Source organism: Mizuhopecten yessoensis, unplaced genomic scaffold (genome assembly GCF_002113885.1).
Source record: "Mizuhopecten yessoensis strain PY_sf001 unplaced genomic scaffold, ASM211388v2 scaffold10347, whole genome shotgun sequence".
Lineage (NCBI taxonomy): Eukaryota > Metazoa > Mollusca > Bivalvia > Pectinida > Pectinidae > Mizuhopecten > Mizuhopecten yessoensis.
Genome location: NW_018408501.1, coordinates 146431 through 169843, shown reverse-complemented (window position 1 = coordinate 169843; position 23413 = coordinate 146431). Strand labels below are relative to the sequence as shown.

The window sequence follows — 23413 nt, the reverse complement described above, 5'->3', positions numbered from 1 at the left end:
TATACAACGTTATAATACACATTTACACATATTTCTGTTGTGGTATACCGTAACACAATGACTGATTTAGGACTACCGAATATTTCTGTTGTGGTATACCGCAACAAAATGACTGATTTAGGACTAAAGAATACTTCTGTTGTGGTATACCGTAACACAATGACTGATTTAATACTAACGAATATTTCTGTTGTGGTATACCGTAACAAAATGACTGATTTAGGACTAAAGAATATTTCTGTTGTGGTATACCGTAACACAATGACTGATTTAATACTAACGAATATTTCTGTTGTGGTATACCGTAACAAAATGACTGATTTAGGACTAAAGAATATTTCTGTTGTGGTATACCGTAACAAAATGACAGATTTAGGACTAAAGAATATTTCTGTTGTGGTATACCGTAACACAAAGACTGATTAAGGACTGACGATAATTTCTGTTGTGGTATACCGTAACACAATGACTGATTAAGGACTGACGAATATTTCTGGGGTGGTATACCGTAACACAAAGACTGATTAAGGACTGACGAATATTTCTGTCGTGGTATATTTAACAGCCACCATGAACACGACAATAAATTAAGATCCGTACTGACAGGATTATGTACAGTTATACCTGTAAGTGTATAGTTAAAATTTAAAAATAGCATCATTGACATGTTGCTCACTGATATGTACAGTTGTTCTATAGCACAGATGGAGTAAAAGTCCTTGGAAGGGTTTGGTAAAGAACTTGAACTTGAACTTGGTTGATATATATATTTTTCTCAAATTATTAGCTATTTCAAAGTGAAGATTATACAAAATAAAACATCACACATACAAAAAGATGGACCCCAACACCATATGTACACCTAATACCAACAGTTGATTGATTATGCCGGCTATCTATAGGCTAAATGTGCTGGACGTTTTTGTTTTTGGTGATTATGCCGGGTATCTATAGGCTAAATGTGCTGGCCGTTTTTTATTTGGTTGATTATGCCGGGTATCTATAGTCTAAATGTGCTGGACGTTTTTGTTTTGGTTGATTATGTCGGGTATCTCTAGGCTAAATGTTCTGGACGTTTTTGTTGGTTGATTATGCCGGGTATCTGTAGGCTAAATGTGCTGGACGTTTTTGTTTTGGTTGATTATGCCGCGTATCTATAGGCTAAATGTGCTGGACGTTTTTCATTTCGTTGATTATGCCGGGTATCTATAGGCTAAATGTGCTGGACGTTTTTCATTTCGTTGATTATGCCGGGTATCTATAGGCTAAATGTGCTGGACGTTTTTGTTTTGGTTGATTATGCCGGGTATCTATAGGCTAAATGTGCTGGACGTTTTTGTTTTGGTTGATTATGCCGGGTATCTATAGGCTAAATGTGCTGGACGTTTTTGTTTTGGTTGATTATGCCGGGTATCTATAGGCTAAATGTGCTGGACGTTTTTGTTTTGGTTGATTATGCCGGGTATCTATAGGCTAAATGTGCTGGACGTTTTTGTTTTGGTTGATTATGCCGGGTATCTATAGGCTAAATGTGCTGGACGTTTTTGTTTTGGTTGATTATGCCGGGTATCTATAGGCTAAATGTGCTGGACGTTTTTGTTTTGGTTGATTATGCCGGGTATCTATAGGCTAAATGTGCTGGACGTTTTTGTTTTGGTTGATTATGCCGGGTATCTATAGGCTAAATGTGCTGGACGTTTTTGTTTTGGTTGATTATGCCGGGTATCTATAGGCTAAATGTGCTGGACGTTTTTGTTTTGGTTGATTATGCCGGGTATCTATAGGCTAAATGTGCTGGACGTTTTTGTTTTGGTTGATTATGCCGGGTATCTATAGGCTAAATGTGCTGGACGTTTTTGTTTTGGTTGATTATGCCGGGTATCTATAGGCTAAATGTGCTGGACGTTTTTGTTTTGGTTGATTATGCCGGGTATCTATAGGCTAAATGTGCTGGACGTTTTTGTTTTGGTTGATTATGCCGGGTATCTATAGGCTAAATGTGCTGGACGTTTTTGTTTTGGTTGATTATGCCGGGTATCTATAGGCTAAATGTGCTGGACGTTTTTGTTTTGGTTGATTATGCCGGGTATCTATAGGCTAAATGTGCTGGACGTTTTTGTTTTGGTTGATTATGCCGGGTATCTATAGGCTAAATGTGCTGGACGTTTTTGTTTTGGTTGATTATGCCGGGTATCTATAGGCTAAATGTGCTGGACGTTTTTGTTTTGGTTGATTATGCCGGGTATCTATAGGCTAAATGTGCTGGACGTTTTTGTTTTGGTTGATTATGCCGGGTATCTATAGGCTAAATGTGCTGGACGTTTTTGTTTTGGTTGATTATGCCGGGTATCTATAGGCTAAATGTGCTGGACGTTTTTGTTTTGGTTGATTATGCCGGGTATCTATAGGCTAAATGTGCTGGACGTTTTTGTTTTGGTTGATTATGCCGGGTATCTATAGGCTAAATGTGCTGGACGTTTTTGTTTTGGTTGATTATGCCGGGTATCTATAGGCTAAATGTGCTGGACGTTTTTGTTTTGGTTGATTATGCCGGGTATCTATAGGCTAAATGTGCTGGACGTTTTTGTTTTGGTTGATTATGCCGGGTATCTATAGGCTAAATGTGCTGGACGTTTTTGTTTTGGTTGATTATGCCGGGTATCTATAGGCTAAATGTGCTGGACGTTTTTGTTTTGGTTGATTATGCCGGGTATCTATAGGCTAAATGTGCTGGACGTTTTTGTTTTGGTTGATTATGCCGGGTATCTATAGGCTAAATGTGCTGGACGTTTTTGTTTTGGTTGATTATGCCGGGTATCTATAGGCTAAATGTGCTGGACGTTTTTGTTTTGGTTGATTATGCCGGGTATCTATAGGCTAAATGTGCTGGACGTTTTTGTTTTGGTTGATTATGCCGGGTATCTATAGGCTAAATGTGCTGGACGTTTTTGTTTTGGTTGATTATGCCGGGTATCTATAGGCTAAATGTGCTGGACGTTTTTGTTTTGGTTGATTATGCCGGGTATCTATAGGCTAAATGTGCTGGACGTTTTTGTTTTGGTTGATTATGCCGGGTATCTATAGGCTAAATGTGCTGGACGTTTTTGTTTTGGTTGATTATGCCGGGTATCTATAGGCTAAATGTGCTGGACGTTTTTGTTTTGGTTGATTATGCCGGGTATCTATAGGCTAAATGTGCTGGACGTTTTTGTTTTGGTTGATTATGCCGGGTATCTATAGGCTAAATGTGCTGGACGTTTTTGTTTTGGTTGATTATGCCGGGTATCTATAGGCTAAATGTGCTGGACGTTTTTGTTTTGGTTGATTATGCCGGGTATCTATAGGCTAAATGTGCTGGACGTTTTTGTTTTGGTTGATTATGCCGGGTATCTATAGGCTAAATGTGCTGGACGTTTTTGTTTTGGTTGATTATGCCGGGTATCTATAGGCTAAATGTGCTGGACGTTTTTGTTTTGGTTGATTATGCCGGGTATCTATAGGCTAAATGTGCTGGACGTTTTTGTTTTGGTTGATTATGCCGGGTATCTATAGGCTAAATGTGCTGGACGTTTTTGTTTTGGTTGATTATGCCGGGTATCTATAGGCTAAATGTGCTGGACGTTTTTGTTTTGGTTGATTATGCCGGGTATCTATAGGCTAAATGTGCTGGACGTTTTTGTTTTGGTTGATTATGCCGGGTATCTATAGGCTAAATGTGCTGGACGTTTTTGTTTTGGTTGATTATGCCGGGTATCTATAGGCTAAATGTGCTGGACGTTTTTGTTTTGGTTGATTATGCCGGGTATCTATAGGCTAAATGTGCTGGACGTTTTTGTTTTGGTTGATTATGCCGGGTATCTATAGGCTAAATGTGCTGGACGTTTTTGTTTTGGTTGATTATGCCGGGTATCTATAGGCTAAATGTGCTGGACGTTTTTGTTTTGGTTGATTATGCCGGGTATCTATAGGCTAAATGTGCTGGACGTTTTTGTTTTGGTTGATTATGCCGGGTATCTATAGGCTAAATGTGCTGGACGTTTTTGTTTTGGTTGATTATGCCGGGTATCTATAGGCTAAATGTGCTGGACGTTTTTGTTTTGGTTGATTATGCCGGGTATCTATAGGCTAAATGTGCTGGACGTTTTTGTTTTGGTTGATTATGCCGGGTATCTATAGGCTAAATGTGCTGGACGTTTTTGTTTTGGTTGATTATGCCGGGTATCTATAGGCTAAATGTGCTGGACGTTTTTGTTTTGGTTGATTATGCCGGGTATCTATAGGCTAAATGTGCTGGACGTTTTTGTTTTGGTTGATTATGCCGGGTATCTATAGGCTAAATGTGCTGGACGTTTTTGTTTTGGTTGATTATGCCGGGTATCTATAGGCTAAATGTGCTGGACGTTTTTGTTTTGGTTGATTATGCCGGGTATCTATAGGCTAAATGTGCTGGACGTTTTTGTTTTGGTTGATTATGCCGGGTATCTATAGGCTAAATGTGCTGGACGTTTTTGTTTTGGTTGATTATGCCGGGTATCTATAGGCTAAATGTGCTTGACGTTTTTCATTGTTTGATTATGCCGGGTATCTATAGGCTAAATGTGCTGGACGTTTTTGTTTCGGTTGATTATGCCGGGTATCTATAGGCTAAATGTGCTGGACGTTTTTGTTGGTTGAGTATGCCGGGTATCTGTAGGCTAAATGTGCTGGACGTTTTTGTTTTGGTTGATTATGCCGGGTATCTATAGGCTAAATGTGCTGGACGTTTTTGTTGGTTGATTATGCCGGGTATCTATAGGCTAAATGTACTTGATGTTTTTGTTGTAGCAGCAATATAAATCACTGAAGTTAACGATAAGTAATAGCATTCCAAATATAAGACGCAACTCGCATATTACACTGTTTGGTGTTTTATAATCAAGTTGAAGAAATCATGTAACTTCATGGAGTTAACCGTCAGATCATAAATTTCCTCAATGGCTATTGGCGACTTTAGGCGTTAGTGCTATTTGTATGAAACGTAGATGATTGAAGTTGTTAGACGTGCCCTGCGTTGTCCGAATGTCGTTATCACTGTAGATATCGCGACTATAAAAAGACCCGTCTAGTCTTACCGCCCTGTAATCATGATCGCCGCGCTCGTCGCTGTTCTTCTTCTCGTTGGTGAGTACACATGTTCTTTGATCAACTTGAAGTACTGAAACAAACAAGAACATATTCATTCTCTTTGTTAAATATTTAAATATTATCTGATAAAAAAAAGTGTTGGATAAGGCGACAATCGCGTGAATATTTCAGCAGTACCGGACATCTTACCATAAGGTATGGGGATATTAGCAGTAAGGGGAAGTTTGGCTGTTATCTTATCATCTTTAGGTATGGAGAAATTCTTACGATACATGCAGTGGGTGACTAATGTGGGAACCCCCTGCAGCATTAGGGATTTGCTTTGGTGTCCTCTACTGCGGGACACAAAAGCAACCAAAATAAATCTGCTGCGCCCACTGCAATATTTGGGATCTTTCTTTCTAACTACCTTTTATTTCCTAGCGCCTTGCTTGGCAACACCTCACTTTTGGCTTGAATGTTGAGCGTTCGCCCAGGTGAGGAAGGCAATGGGTTCTGTCCCCAGGCCGGGATATACCAAAGTCCTTAAAAATGGTCGTTGTTATTCACTGCTTAACATTCAGCAGAAAGGGGAATGGCAACAGCTGGTTCACCCGTTGTCAGTATAATTTGACCGGGCGGAATGCTATGCTTGGGACCTTCGGCCTGGCATTTCAGTGAGATTGCACTATAAAGTCGACATCAGATCCACGCTATCACAAGGAGGCAGGTACAACAACATACCCTGTATCCTGCATACACACACGCAAGCATGCATACACTTCACACATGGAGGCACGTCCTTAATTGACCTTAGCTGTTAATAGGACGTTAAACAAAATTTAAACTTAACTAAACTAAACTATCGGGGAATTCGATAAATCATAATGTGGTGTGTATTGGGGCTCATAAACTTGGCCATGCTGCGGTTTTCACCTAAACTTTACACCTGCGGTCCTATAGCTACATACATTTGTTTAATGATCTCTATAATGGAATTATAGGAACCCCGTGAAAAATGGAACTGGGGTCAGTTTTCAACATTGTAAATGGAACAGGGAAGCCGTGCAAAACTGACTCTCCGGTTGAAAATGGCCCCGTACGAGTGCAATTTTCCACGTATAGCCCGTTGAAAATTGACCGTGAAAAACGGAGCCTTATAATAGTCCTATTAGCTCACCTTGTCCGACCTTAGTGATCTCACGTCTTATCTGTTATCGTCAATCATCCGACCAAATCAGGTTACCGTGACCTACACTAATAGAAATTATCACTGGGTTCAGAAATATGCACATACTTCTTATTTACCTAATAAGGTCACTGTCACAAACTTTTGAAAAAAATTACCTACATTACTAAAAATTGTCATTGTGTTAACAAATTAACTTAGAACTGTTGTTATTACACTTAATTAGGTCACAGGCACACCTAAGTTTGTCTAACAAGTGTTAAATGTTAATTTCTCAGTCCTATGACTATTTTTGAGAATGTAGATACAATCTTGAAAACTAGGTCACAGTGACCAAATATTGTCAAACATTAGTTTGATGTTCATTTCTTATTAACCCGATGACTATATTGTATAGTGTAGGTCAAATTTTGAGACATAGGTCACGGTGACCTAATTAGGACACATCAATAGGTAGTTAATTTCTAAACTCAGTGATTTTAAAGTGAAGGTCAAGTTTTGAGAAAAAGGTCACATGACCTCATTAAGTTAACTTTAAGTGGATATTTTAAATTAATATATCAATGATTCGAATGGTTCACTTTTCGACGGGGTCCATTTTCAACGGGTATATGCAAAAAAATGAGTCGGGTTCCTTTTTCCACGGCTTCGCGGGTCCATTTTCAACGATAAAAACTGATCCCGATTTCATCTTCCACGGGGTACCATTTTCAATATAACACCGATACAATTGATTTGAGATTTAATGCAATGCCCTGGCAAAGTATTGTGAGCGATCCAAAGCCCCCTCTATACAATACATAGTCCCTCACCATACAGTCCATAGCCCCCTCCTTACAATCCATAGCCCCCTCCTTACAATCCATAGCCCCCTCCTTACAATACATAGTCCCCCACCTTACAATCCATAGTTCCCCTCCTTACAATACATAGTCCCTCACATTACAATCCATATCCCCCTCCTTACAATACATAGCCCCTCCTTACAATCCATAGTTCCCTCCTTACAATACATAGTCCCCCACCTTACAATCCATAGCCCCCTCCTTACATTACATGGTCCCTCACATAACAATCCATAGTCCCTCACCGTACAATCCATAGTCCCTCACCCTACAATCCATAGTTCCCCTCCTTACAATCCATAGTCCCACACCTTACAATATATAGTCTCCCTCCTTAAAATCCATAGCCCACCGCCTTAAAACAGATAGCCCCCCACTTGGCAACACATAGCCCCCTCCTAACAATTCAAAGCCTCCCCCCCCCACTCATTACAATCCATTATACCCCGCCTTACAGTCCAAACACCCCCTCCTTACAATCCATAGTCCCCCTCCTTACAGTCTAAAGTCTCCCACCTAACAATTCATAGCCCCTCAATAAATACATAGTCCCCCACCTTACAATGCAAAGTCCCCGCCTTACAATCCATAGTCCCCAACCTTACAGTCCAAAGTCTCCCACCTAACAATTCATAGCCCCTCATTACAATACATAGTCCCCCTCCTCACAATCCATAGTTCCCCTCCTCACAATCCATAGTTCCCCTCCTTACAATCCATAGTCCCTCACCTTACAATACATTGTCCCTCACCTTACAATCCATAGTCCCTCACTCTACAATCCATAGTTCCCCTCCATACAATCTAAAGTCCCACACCTTACAATACATAGTCTCCCTCCTTAAAATCCCTAGCCCCCACCTGGCAACACATAGCCCTCACCTTACAATTCATAGCCCCTTCCTTACAATATATAGCCCCCTTCCTTACAATCCAAAGCCTCATCCTTACAATATATAGCCCCTCCTTACAATCTATAGCCCCCACCTTACAATACATAGCCCCCTCCTTACAATACATAGTCCCCCACTTTACAATCCATAGTCCCTCACCTTACAATCCATAGCTCCCTCCTTACAATACATAGTCCCCCACCTTACAATCCATATCCCCCTCCTTACATTACATAGTCCCTCACCTTACAGTCTATAGTCCCTCACCTTACAATCCATAGTCCCCCACCTTACAATCCATAGTTTCTCACCTTACAATCCATATCCCCCTCCTTACAATCCATAGCCCCCTCCTTACAATCCATAGCCCCCTCCTTACAATACATAGTCCCCCACCTGACAATCCATAGTCCCTCACCTTACAATCCATAGTCCCTCACCTTACAATCCATAGTCCCTCACCTTACAATACATAGTCCCTCACCTTACAATACATAGCCCCCTCCTTACAATCCATAGCCCCTCCTTACAATACATAGTCCCCAACCTTACAATCCAGTCTCTCCCCTTACAATCCATAGCCCCCTCCTTACAATATATAGCCCCCTCCTTACAATACATAGCACAGTCCTTACAATACATAGCCCCCTCCTTACAATACATGGTCCCTCACATTGCAATCCATAGTTCCCCTCCTTACAATACATAGTCCCTCACCTTACAATACATAGTCCCTCACCTTACGATACATAGTCCCTCACCTTACAATCCATAGTCCCTCACTCTACAATCCATAGTTCCCCTCCTTACAATACATGGTCCCTCACATTGCAATCCATAGTTCCCCTCCTTACAATACATAGTCCCTCACCCTACAATCCATAGTTCCCCTCCATACAATCTAAAGTCCCACACCTTACAATACATAGTCTCCCTCCTTAAAATCCATAGCCCCCACCTGGCAACACATAGCCCTCACCTTACAATTCATAGCCCCTTCCTTACAATATATAGCCCCCTCCTTACAATCCATAGCCTCCTCCTTACAATATATAGCCCCTCCTTACAATCCAAAGCCCCCTCCTTACAATCCATAGCCCCCTCCTTACAATATATAGCCCCCTCCTTACAATACAAAGCCCAGTCCTTACATTACATACCCCCTCCTTTCAATACATGGTCCCTCACATTGCAATCCATAGTTCCCCTCCTTACAATCCATAGTCCCTCACGTTACAATACATAGTCCCTCACCTTACAATCCATAGTCCCTCACCTTACAATCCATAGTCCTTCACCTTACAATCTATAGTCCCTCACCTTACAATCCATAGTCCCTCACCTAACAATCCATAGTCTTCCTCCTTAAAATCCATAGCCCCCACCTGGCAACACATAGCCCCCTCCTAACAAATCATAGCCCCCCCCCCCATTACAATCCATTATACCCCGCCTTACAGTCCAAACACCCCCTCCTTACAATCCATAGTCCCCCTCCTTACAGACCAAAGTCTCCTACCTAACAATGCATAGTCCCCGCCTTACAATCCATAGTCCCCAACCTTACAATCCATAGTCCCCTCCTTACAATCCATTGTTCCCCTCCTTACAATCCACAGCCCCCTCCTTACAATCCACAGCCCCCTCCTTACAATCCACAGCCCCCTCCTTACAGTCCATAGTCCCCAACCTTACAATCCATAGTTCCCCTCCTTACAATCCACAGCCCCCTCCTTACAATCCACAGCCCCCTCACCTTACAATCCATAGTTCCCCTCCTTACAATTCATAGTTCCCCTCCTTACAATACATAGTCCCCCACCTTACAATCCATAGCCCCTCACCCTACAATCAATACCCCCCCACATAACAACCCATAGTTCCCCTTCTTACAAGCCATAGTCCCCTCCTTACAAACCAAACATTCCTTACAATCCATAGTCCATCACCATACAATCCATAGTCCCACACCTTATAATCCATAGTTCCCCACATTACAATCCATAGTCCCTCACCTTAAAATCCATAGTCCCACGCCTTGCAATGCATAGCCCCTCCTTACAATCCATAGTCCCCCACGTTACAATCCATAGTCCCTCACCTTACAATCGATAGCCCCCTCCTTACAATCCATAGTCCCTCACCTTACAATCCATAGTCCTCTCACCTTACAATCAATAGTCCTCTCACCTTACATTCCAAAGTCCCCCACTTAACAATTCATAGTCCCCTCCTTACAATCCATATTCCCTCACCATACAATCCATAGTCCCTCATTTTACAATCCATAGTCCTCTCACCTTACAATCCATAGTCTCCCACCTTACAATACATAGTCCCTCACCTTACAATCCATAGTCTCCCACCTTACAATACATAGTCCCTCACCTTACAATCCATAGTTCCTCACCTTACAATCCATAGTTCCTCACCTTACAATTTCTCACCTTACAATCCATAGTTCTCTCACCCCACAATCCATAGTCTCCCACCTTACAATATATAGCCCTTCTCCTCCAGTAAAACTTCGGTATCAAAAATACCCAAAGAGTTCTAAAGTCTGTAAACATTGGTTCTATTGGCCGTTCAGTGATGAAACAGTTGTTTCCATCGCTTATTGTACAGTTTTAAACGTAGGAATAATAACAGTGCCCTATTAAATCATTTAACAAAACATACTCAGGTAGTTGAAGCTTCTAGATAAGTTCAGGTATTCCATCCGGTCAGCTTATTTCATAAAACTTTCTGTCATGAAATAAATTGCTATTTCACAATACCAAAATAATACAACACACAGGCATGGGTTTAACCGCTAAATTCCGATAATTTAAGGCAATTTGTGTCAATACATATCATCCTCTCCTGGTTTCTGGATATCAACAGCAAACATGACAGCTATTCTCTCAAACTCAGAACCTTTCGCCACCACAAAACTGCTACAGGCCCCACCGACACCTTGTTTAAGTGAGAGCTAGCCAGGGACCTCCTTAATGCTCTCAAAAATCGCAATTGCTGTCTCTTTTTGGATGCTAATTGTATGTACACTTTTCAGGTTAGATATATAAAACATGTTAATGGACCTTTTTCTAGCTGACTTGGAACTCAAAAGAACACACACACACGTTTGTACTTTGTATATCACGACTTTTCACCATTTTACACTATGTGTCTACTATGTATGGAGTGGAAGCTAATCCGTTAATTATATATGACATCATACAATGTGCATGATATTTACACCAGAATACAAAGTGAAGTAAGCTTAGAAAATCAAAATAATAAAGCAAGGTGATAATCCATATTTTTAGACAACTGACATCTTGATTTCTACACATTTTCTTGTCAGAAAAGGAGCATTGTTGCAATTAGTCTGATTGTATGAATTTCGATATAAAGAAACGATGTTTTTAACAGCAGTAAAATAATGCAAAGAATACACTTGACATGATAAGTGGACTAGTAACGTCCGATATCTGGTGCGCAGGCTGTGTGGAGGGGGGCCAGAAATGCTCGGGCAGTCCCCGGAGGTACAATGGTAAGTTGTGTGGCTCTACAACCAACTACCATGACTCCTTCAAAGGAGCGTGTGGGTGTGGTCACGGCAACACGCCCTTCCGTTGGAACCAGGACCATTACGTAGCCGCGGCCAGTCAGATGTTTTTCGACTCTGGACGCAAGACGTGGTGTGGATCTAAGTGTGGACATTGCGTCAAATTGACCACTACAGGTAAAATACTAGCAGTTAATAATAATTTAATAATTGTGCTAAGCATAACTACAGGTATGGTGTCTGATATTTATCACTACAGGTATGGTATCTGTGATATTGATCAATACAGGTATGGTATTTGTGATATTGATCACTACAGGTATGGTATCTGTAATATTGATCACTACAGGTATGGTATTTGTAATATTGATCACTAAAGGTATGGTATCTGTGATATTGATCACTACAGGTATGGTATCTGTTGTATTTATCACTACAGGTATGGTATCTGTGATATTGATCACTACAGGTATGGTATCGGTGATATTGATTACTACAGGTATGGTATCTGTGATATTGATCACTACAGGTATGGTGTCTGTGATATTGATTACTACAGGTATGGTATCTGTAATATTGATCACTACATGTATGGTATCTGTGATATTGATCACTTCAAGTATGGTATCTGTTGTATTTATCACTAAAGGTATGGTATCTGTAATATTGATCACTACAGGTATGGTATCTGTAATATTGATCACTACAGGTATGGTATCTGTGATATTGATCACTACAGGTATGGTATCTGTAATATTGATCACTGCAGCCATGGTATCTGCGATTTGATCACTACAGGTATGGTGTTTGCGATATTGATCACTACAGGTATGGTGTCTGTGATATTGATTACTACAGGTATGGTGTCTGTGATATTGATAACTACAGGTATGGTATCTGTTGTACATTGTATTTATCACTACAGGCATGGTCTAAGAAGTATAACGGTAATATTGGTCAGTCCATTTTCCTAATAGTTTATCATAGTTTCCGCATTAAAAAAAAATTGTTTGTTGACTGTTTATGCTACTAACGTAATTTTTCCATGAATCGCCAGAACAGTTCTCCTGAATGGGTTTTTATGTACTTAATTATCTTGAAAACATAAATATTATTTGATTTAAACGTGATTTTCTGTCAAAAGGCATTGAGGTTCGTTCAGTTGTATTACATCTAATGGTCGTTGTAGGTGGGTTTGTGGACGGACATGGAAAATCAACTGGTGAAGGCCAATCAAAGGTCTTCATGGTGACAAACCTTTGCCCGGCGGTGTCTCCAAATATGGCTTGGTGTGCTCAGCCAACTCCCCCGTGGGAAGGTGGTCAGAACACATTCGGTTATGCCTACCATTTTGACCTAGAGAATGGCGGTGGTCAGGTTAGCCGACTTGGCTGGGATAATCCTGAAGTTACAGTCGACGAAATTGACTGTAACCATCACGAGGGAATGACCCCTAATGACGGCTTTTACAGGCAGTGTGAATGTCCTAAAGTAGGCCCCTAATTCTACCTATCTCATCTACAATTAATACCATCCATCAACAGCTGTTTAACCAATAAACAGTTGAAACGTATCACAATGACGTTGGTTTATTATTTTCAGAACAATTCGTGGCAAATATATCCCCCGTTTGAAGGTTATATCTGTAGTTAATTGTACTGCGTGGTGTAAACTAGCTTCTAGTCTGAAGCTGGATGTATAGATCAATACTTACCCATCAATGGTGGAGGCACGCAAACTCAGGCTTAGGCACTGCAACACACCAACTCAACTACATAATTTTTTATGTACACACTTGACTTGAGTCACAGAAAGACAGACAGCACAAACTAAAACTGTAAGCAAAGGCTAAATAAGGAAAAGTATTGCAGAGCAATCCATAGTCCCCCGCCAGTAATGCTTTCTTCATTAACTGAGCTGTACATCTATTTTAGCATATAGGTCGCAGTGACATACCTCCTGTTCTCCCCGTTCCAAAACATACTTGCATTCCAAATCTGGTTAGTCTCAGAGGCTGAAGTCAAAGGTAGAACAACAGGTCACAGTGACCTACATTTTGTATTTGTCATTCCTCCATCCCATACACAGATTTTATTCTGACTTAAGGAATTAACATATTTCTCTGCTATCAGTTTTAAGATATAGATAAAAATAACGCAAAAACCGTGTGCCTAAATGGAGATGAAACAAATGTAATAATAAATAGGAAGTACACAACTACACGATGACGGGGATAGCTATCATATCTGTAAGATTCCGTTAAAATCGGTCTAGTAGTTAAAGAAGAGTTGTCTGGAGAATGATTTTTCAACAAAGGGTCATAACTCCGTAATAAGAGTTTGAATGACAAATATACTACCAAGATGCACAACGTCAGGGGGTAGTTACCATATCTGTAAGCTTTCATGGAAATCGGCCCAAGTTGAGGAGGCAGACAAAGGCTTTTCAACAAAGGACCATGACTTCGTAAAAGAGGGTAGGAATGGATAACACAATACCTTGATACAAAACGTTAAGGGGTAGTTACCATATCTGAAAACTTTCGTTGAACTTGGCCCAATAGTTTAGAAGAAGTTGTCCGGACAAGAATTTTCCAATAAAGTGCCATAACGCCATAAAAAATAGTCAGAAAAAAAGAAAAAAAATACTGGATGCACAACATCAGGCGGTAAACAAAGAAAACGTTTTATTGCACCATGTTATAACACCATGTTGCCATTTCGAAATATATGTGAATTACAATGAAATAAGTGTTATTAAAAGAAAAAAAAGGATCTGTAAAACACCATGTCGATGAGATTTTCCTGACCTTCATACAGATTGCTAGACGGGGATAAAGGTCTGTCTTCAAAACGAAGTCAATTGTGGTCTAATACTGGCCTGCCCGGGCTGTCAGGTGAACAAAGTTCCCATTAAATAATTATCTGACCTCCGACCCTCTATATTGTCTTCTGGGTTACGTGTGCTAGAATAGATAATCTGGAGTTAAGTTATTTTGCATTTTATATAAAAGTTGGAGTTTTCTACGTTTTCGACGATTAGAAAGAGTTTCTAAACCTGTTTCAAAATGTAAATCTTCGATACGGGCATAAGAAGGAAGGCCGGATATAATTCGAGCAGCTTTCTCTAACTTTTCTGATTCAAATTTAGTACAACCATCCCATAATTTACAAGCATATTCTAAAACTTTTAAAATGAATGATTTATAATTTTTTAGAAGACTATTCCTATTTAGCAAATATTTCAATCTTCGTAAGACGTTAATTTTCTTCATAACTGAACTATAAATGGCATTAATATGATTCCCCCAATTGCACGCTAGAATTAAAAACTACTACCAGATGCTTATGATGGTCTGTAAAATTTAAGTCTTTTCCATCAAATTTCAAATCTAAATCTTAATCTATGTCAATAGAATTAGAAATAAATATTACCTCAGTTTTGTCTGGATTAAATGTTTCCAACACAGTTTTAGACCATAAGTTTAAAGACTCAAGATCCCTATTCAATACTGTTTGCATTTCATGACAAGATGAAGAAGACTGTAAAAAAAGAAATATCATCTGCAAAAAGACGAGCAGCTGATTCAAAGACATTTGCAATATCATTAATGTATATTAAAAACAAAAGCGGTCCAGGAATTGAACCTTGAGGAAGCCCTGCTTTGTTCAACCCTAATTGGGAATAAGAATTATTTAAGAAACCTTTCTGTTGCCTATTAAATAAATAATGCTATAACCAGGTATATAATTAACCAACTATTCCGTAAGAACTTAACTTAACCATCAAACCCTTATGCCAAACCCGATCAAAAGCCTTGGAAATATCACAAAATACCATACATACATATTTTTTTCTTCAAGGGCAATACAAATGTGATAAATTTCAATGAGCTGAAAATTGGACAGCGCTAGAATTGTTGAATGCTAGCTGTTAGCACCGAAAGGTATCGGCTGGTTGCAAAGGCCCTATATAACCACGGATAATAATTTGTGAACCGCTTTGAGGCGACCTTCGAACTAGGTTGTGATAAAGCGGTATATAAGAACCTCGAATTATTATTAGTATATACAGTAGAATGAGCATACATAAAACCAGACTGGTACTTATAAAACAATGAGTTTTCTAAGAAATAATTATGTAGGTGTTTGAAGATTACTCGCTCAAAAACTTTCCAACAGTAGATTGAAGTGAAATTGGCCTATAGTTAGAAGAAGAATGCCTGTCACCTTTTTTAAACAGTGGCATGACTTTGGCTTTTTTCCAAGCATTTGGGAAAATACCTGCCGATTAAGACATGTTAGAAATAATTTCAAGTGGAATACAAAACAGACTGAGGTATTTCTTAACGTATGATGACTGATTCCATCCTCACCCGATGCCTTACCGAGCTTCAATATCTGTAGAACATCTCGAATTTCATTACTATTTACTCTAATAGAACTAAACGAGTTTTTTAGTGTTTGGCTCAACAATAGGACCCACAGTGTTACTATCAATAGGACCCACAGTGTTACTATCAATAGGACCCACAGTGTTACTATCAATAGGACCCACAGTGTTACTATCAATAGGACCCACAGTGTTACTATCAATAGGACCCACAGTGTTACTATCAATAGGACCCACAGTGTTACTATCAATAGGACCCACAGTGTTACTATCAATAGGACCCACAGTGTTACTATCAATAGGACCCACAGTGTTACTATCAATAGGACCCACAGTGTTACTATCAATAGGACCCACAGTGTTACTATCAATAGGACCCACAGTGTTACTATCAATAGGACCCACAGTGTTACTATCAATAGGACCCACAGTGTTACTATCAATAGGACCCACAGTGTTACTATCAATAGGACCCACAGTGTTACTATCAATAGGACCCACAGTGTTACTATCAATAGGACCCACAGTGTTACTATCAATAGGACCCACAGTGTTACTATCAATAGGACCCACAGTGTTACTATCAATAGGACCCACAGTGTTACTATCAATAGGACCCACAGTGTTACTATCAATAGGACCCACAGTGTTACTATCAATAGGACCCACAGTGTTACTATCAATAGGACCCACAGTGTTACTATCAATAGGACCCACAGTGTTACTATCAATAGGACCCACAGTGTTACTATCAATAGGACCCACAGTGTTACTATCAATAGGACCCACAGTGTTACTATCAATAGGACCCACAGTGTTACTATCAATAGGACCCACAGTGTTACTATCAATAGGACCCACAGTGTTACTATCAATAGGACCCACAGTGTTACTATCAATAGGACCCACAGTGTTACTATCAATAGGACCCACAGTGTTACTATCAATAGGACCCACAGTGTTACTATCAATAGGACCCACAGTGTTACTATCAATAGGACCCACAGTGTTACTATCAATAGGACCCACAGTGTTACTATCAATAGGACCCACAGTGTTACTATCAATAGGACCCACAGTGTTACTATCAATAGGACCCACAGTGTTACTATCAATAGGACCCACAGTGTTACTATCAATAGGACCCACAGTGTTACTATCAATAGGACCCACAGTGTTACTATCAATAGGACCCACAGTGTTACTATCAATAGGACCCACAGTGTTACTATCAATAGGACCCACAGTGTTACTATCAATAGGACCCACAGTGTTACTATCAATAGGACCCACAGTGTTACTATCATTTACTCGTGTAATATTACAAACACAGTCATTTAATAAGTTAGCTTTATCTTCCTCATTAGTAACAGTAGTGTTAGTATGAGGATCTACAGGAGTAGGTGTAGATTGTGAAGTACCAGTTGATCTCATTTACCGTTTAATAAGTCTCCAGTAAGATTTAGGATCAGAGGACGAATACTCTTCAATTAAGACGGGGATAAAGGTATATCTTCAACACGAAGTCAGTTATGATAATCCTGGCCTGCCCGGGTGGTCAGGTGAACAAAGGTACCATTAAATATATATCTTGTAGGTTACGTGTGCTAGAATGGAAATAGCTGTTGAGTAAAAATCTCGTTAGCAGACCTTTGCAAGAAAGGACGCGATATTTAACCGATTATGAAAGTTACAGAGTATCAGCGTAATGTATTGCATCTCCAACAGGAAAGGAATTCTGTTTTTGAATATGTTTGCTAGCATCATCTTCCATGAACAAACAATATAGCAATTAATTACATACAATACAACTTTGGGCCAGGTGATGTGAAATAATCTACCGTAAATTCATATTTTTGCCCAGAAACGAGCATCTCTGTCACGGGGATTCTATACCCGTATTTTTTTTATAGAGCCAAGAGCTTATATTACTGTAATAATTTAACTGAATAGTTAACAATTATACTTGCAACAGAATGCCTCGAAAAGAATAGTATCTTCGTATTGATAATGGAGAGCAAATAGCCTAGAATATAGTAACAAAATAACTTTAGATTACGCTATATAAAATATGTCACAGGGCTGCTATAGGGCTCATACCCCCTTTTCACTTTTAGTATACAAAGTTTACGCGTTATTAACAGTGCCGTGCAAAGTCTTCTGTGATATTCTTGATACTAGACTTACAAAGTAAACTGATTGACTCGAGGGGCCAAAACGTTGGAATCTTACTAAATCTAAACTAAGGGTATTTTAAATAAAATGGATTTGTAAAACACCATGTCGATAAGATTTTCCTGACCTTCATAAAGACTACTAGACGGGAATAAAGTTGTTCTTACTTGGTAAGTCTTGAATCAAGAATATCACAGTAGACATTGCACGGCATGGCTAATAACGCGATACCTCTGTAGATTAAAAGTGATAAGGGGGTAGGAGCCCTATATAGCAGCCCTGTGTCATATTTTATATAACGTAATTAGGGATGTCCATTTCTGATGTTTTCGATATGTTTTTCCTCATTGTTCTTATTTCCACAAATCTTGTAAACACTTTATCTCAGATGATTATTGGGGGTGTCATGTTTACCGGAAGTGGATCTAAACCCCTAAATGTATAGCAAATATCGTTTTTATTTCTTGTGATCAGGTGCATTACTTTCGTTTTCTTTGCGTTAACTGTTTGGGCGGCTGCCGTTTCCACTAATCTGCTTTTCTGATGTAAGCTAAGTCACATGCAACGTCCAAATCCTCCAGTTCTGATGTAAAAGTCCAACGGACGTCTTTATTTCTAATTGTTATTTTTTTCATAGCTGTATTAAAAACTAAGAGGAAACAAGAGGCCCAATGGGCCTGAATCGCTCACCTGGTATTAATTTCACACTTATTGTCTTAAAAGTGGACTAAAATACAACTACAGGCAGAATATTGGTGTTTGATTAATAAGAACCTATTGAAATAGTTAAACATATGATACCCGTGACGTTGAATGTCGAACAAGGATATTAGGTTGAACAATCTTGGTAATCCTTCATACCAGCATGTTACTGGCCAACTATCATTATCCTAGGTCTCTTGGTTATTCAGAAGAAGTTGTTAGGTTTTAAACATATTTGACCCCTGTGACCTTGAATATAATTCAAGGTCATTTATGTGAACAAACTTGGTAGCCTTTCACCCCAGCATGTTACTGGCTAAATATCATCACCCTAGGCCTTTCGGTTATTCAGAAGAAGTTGCTTAAAGATTTTAACATATTTGACCCCTGTGACCTTGAAAATTGATGAAGGTCATTTATTTGAACAAACTTGGTAGCCCTTCATCCCAGCATGCTTCTGGCCAAATATCATCACCCTAGGCCTTTTGGTTATTGAGAAGAAGTTGTTTAAAGTAAAAAGTTGACGCCAGACGATGGACGCCGCACCATGCCATAAGCTCACTTGGCCCTTCGGGCCAGGTAAGCTAAAAACATGAATCCGGGAATGACAGATGCCTCTTTTACTCTTGTCTTGACCTCAAACCGTTTAGACCATTACCCTTTACTTTTTACCCAACAATCTGATTTCTCCTAATGCCGATTTAAAGACATTTACCATCCGTTAAGTTTATCCGATATGCCGTATGATCAATTGCATGTTGATCGCAGGGAGCTGAGAATTTGTTACAGCTGTATTTGGACGTAAACTAAGTTGTTCAGCGTAATTTAATGTATGCTATTCCGAACTATCGACATATATCATTAGGTTTATGAGGAAGATACATGCTACATACCCAGATGTATCTAACTAGAAAACACCTGTAAGATATGAATGCGTCCATGGCCCTGTTGTTGAACTTAAATACTGTGCAGTTGTTTAATATTGTGGTTGTCTATATCAGAGCAAGTCCCCGGGGATTACATTTTACTAAAAATTATTTGATAGAAATATCGCATTTACGAGGGTACTTTTGTGTTTCGGTCATGAGATTTATTTTACAAAGTGAATGATCCTAATAAAGTAAAATACGATTTTGACCAGTTGTTTTATGGTCATTATTCGACAGTTAATGGGTAGATAGGTCTTTTTTCTATCAGTATATCCATTGGTCATTTTCGCTAGCCAAGGATTACGATCCGGTCTACAGGCTAGAGGGCAAGTCATCGCTACCCCTGGAGTATCGAAGATGATTCGTAGTGGCCCATCGTACAGCGAGGCGACACGCGAGAATACGTCTGTCAAAACTTCTCACGGTACGTACTTCCCGGACACGGCGCGCGCTGGCAATGGATTCAACCCACCCGGAAGTGCTCCTTTAGGGTTCCACTGGGAAATCCCACAATAGACATTAGGACAGACAGGGAAATATCTCGGTTATATCATGGAATGTCGCCAGATCCCTTGTCGATAAACTACATGATACTGACCTTGGCGTTGACAGACAGCACTACATACCTCCAATAAAATGTCTGAACTTGGCGTTGACAGACAACACTACAAACCTCCGATAAAATGTCTGACCTTGGCGCTGACAGATAACACTACCAACCTCCAATAAAATGACTGAACTTGGCGTTGACAGAGAGCACTACATACCTCCAATAGAATGACTGACCTTTGCGTTGATAGACAGCACTACATACCACCAATAAAACGTCTGACCTTGGCGTTGGCAGATAACACTACAACCCTCCAATAAAATGTCTGACCTTGGGGTTGACAGATAACACTACAAACCTCCAATAGAATGTCTGACCTTTGCGTTGACAGATAACACTACAAACCTCCAATAAAATGTCTGACCTTGGCGTTGACAGACAGCACTACATACCTCCAATAAAATGTCTGACCTTGGCGTTGACGGATAACACTACAAACCTCCAATAAAATGTCTGACCTTGGGGTTGACAGATAACACTACAAACCTCCAATAAAATGTCTGACCTTGGCGTTGACAGACAGCACTACATACCACCAATAAAATGTCTGACCTTGGTGTTGACAGACAGCACTACATACCACCAATAAAATGTATGACCTTGGCGTTGACAGACAGCACTACATACCACCAATAAAATGTCTGACCTTTGCGTTGATAGACAGCACTACATACCACCAATAAAATATCTGACCTTGGCATTGACAGACAGCACTACATACCTCCAATAAAATGTGTGCCCTTGGCGTTGACAGATAACACTACATACCTCCAATAAAATGTCTGACCTTGGCTTTGACAGATAACACTACATACCACCAATAAAATGTCTGACCTTTGCGTTGATAGACAGCACTACATACCACCAATAAAATGGCTGACCTTGGCGTTGACAGATAACACTACATACCACCAATAAAATGTCTGACCTTGGCGTTGACAGACAGCACTACATACCACCAATAAAATGTCTGACCTTGGCGTTGACAGACAGCACTACATACCTCCAATAAAATGTCTGACCTTGGCGTTGACAGATAACACTACATACCACCAATAAAATGTCTGACCTTGGCGTTGACAGATAACACTACATACCTCCAATAAAATGTCTGACCTTGGCGTTGACAGATAACACTACATACCTCCAATAAAATGTCTGACCTTGGCGTTGACAGTAAAACTACATACCACCAATAAAATGTCTGACCTTGGGGTTGACAGACAGCACTACACACCTCCAATAAAATGTCTGACCTTGGCGTTGACAGATAGCACTACATACCTCCAATAAAATGTCTGACCTTGGGGTTGACAGATAACACTACGTACCTCCAATAAAATGTCTGACCTTGGCGTTGACAGTAAAACTACATACCACCAATAAAATGTCTGCCCTTGGGGTTGACAGACAGCACTACACACCTCCAAAAAAATGTCTGACCTTGGGGTTGACAGATAACACTACGTACCTCCAATAAAATGTCTGACCTTGGCGTTGACAGACAGCACTACATACCTCCAATAAAATGACTGACCTTGGCATTGACAGATAACACTTCATACCACCAATAAAATGACTGACCTTGACAAAACAGCAGCGCAAAATGCGACATTTTAGGTTGTTCTTTGCCGTGAATTAATTGAGGTTGAGTAAACAGCAAATCTAAGAAAAATATTTAGAACTGTCTGAGTAATTAACACTTCAAATACGAGCTGTCTTTTTTCAGAAACAGTCCTGTATACTTCACGACATTTTCACTTATTTGTAGAAACAAGCAGCATATTTACACAGTTTTGATGCATAGAAACTATGAAGTCACTTGGACTAGTGTGTTCAGTTTATGACTTGTCTGTATAGGGATGTAGCTATATAGGTCTCTGTATGTACACTCTACACTCACACATATAAACTAGATAAGATTATTTGCCCTATGGTCTTTCGAGAATCAAACCCACTAGAGTGTCTCTGGGCAGAGGACAGGCCACCACCTAAGCAGCAGAAACTACATCATCTTGGTCAGAATCACTCCATGTGTCTTCAACAAAAGCATCTGTAATCGATGCTTTCAACGTGCAAGGTGGAAGGTGTTGTAGTGACAGACTGGTGTGGGTGTTGTCCATATGTACAACAGCACGTGCTTAAGTATACAAAGTCCCTTAATGGGATCAGGTACTGTCCCTATATATAAGTCTGTATACAAAGTCAGTTTTATAGGATCACGGCCCATATTCATGAAACTGTTCTTATGCTCAAACATGGATTCTGTGCTCAAACCAACTTTCTTTTAACTCGCTTTAATCATTTCAAATGATCAAAAAGTCAAATGTAAACATTGAAACAGTATTTAGCTCCAAGTCTCTTCAAAATGTTTCCAAATCTTTGAGAAAACAAGATGTATTTATTAAGTTACAACAAGAACAAGAATTTAGGCTTGAGCACAGAATCCATAGTTGAGCATGAGAACGGTTTCATGAATACGGGCCCAGGTACTGTCCCTATATAAGTATACACTTGAGCATGTTTAAGAAAGCAAACAATTGTAGGTTACTTTATATAATGATAATTTTTGCTACCTTTATCTCACTGACATTAAACTTAAGTGAGCTAAGTTTTGTAATCCTTACGTGATACTAACATCCTGCTATACGTAACATTAACGCTCCATATTCTCGAGCCTCAAACAGGTAGCGTACAAACTGTATTACCGTAAATCTATCAATGATTGACCTTCAGGCAAGATTAACAATGTAGAATGAATCCTTAATATTTTATTGTCACACTAGTACCGTCTATATTGTTGAAGCTAGATCCAGTGTCACACTGTCTGTATTGTTGAAGCTAGATCCAGTGTCACACTGTCTGTATTGTTGAAGCTAGATCCAGTGTCACACTGTCTGTATTGTTGAAGCTAGATCCAATGTCACACTGTCTGTATTGTTAAAGCTAGATTCAGTGTCACACTGTCTGTATTGTTGAAGCTAGATCCAGTGTCACACTGTCTGTATTGTTGAAGCTAGATCCA

The 23413-nt window shown here is 39.7% G+C and overlaps 1 protein-coding gene across 1 annotated transcript; it reads left to right on the top strand.

Annotated features, from left to right (window-relative positions):
- Positions 1 to 5061: 5061 nt before the first annotated feature.
- On the top strand, positions 5062 to 13153 carry LOC110460274 (endoglucanase-like). The gene is made up of 3 exons (XM_021513097.1): positions 5062 to 5160; positions 11515 to 11757; positions 12770 to 13153. Exons 1-3 carry the CDS (start codon positions 5124 to 5126, stop codon positions 13081 to 13083), a joined length of 594 nt encoding a protein of 197 aa, XP_021368772.1. The 5' UTR covers positions 5062 to 5123; the 3' UTR covers positions 13084 to 13153.
- The last annotated feature ends 10260 nt before the right edge of the window (positions 13154 to 23413 follow it).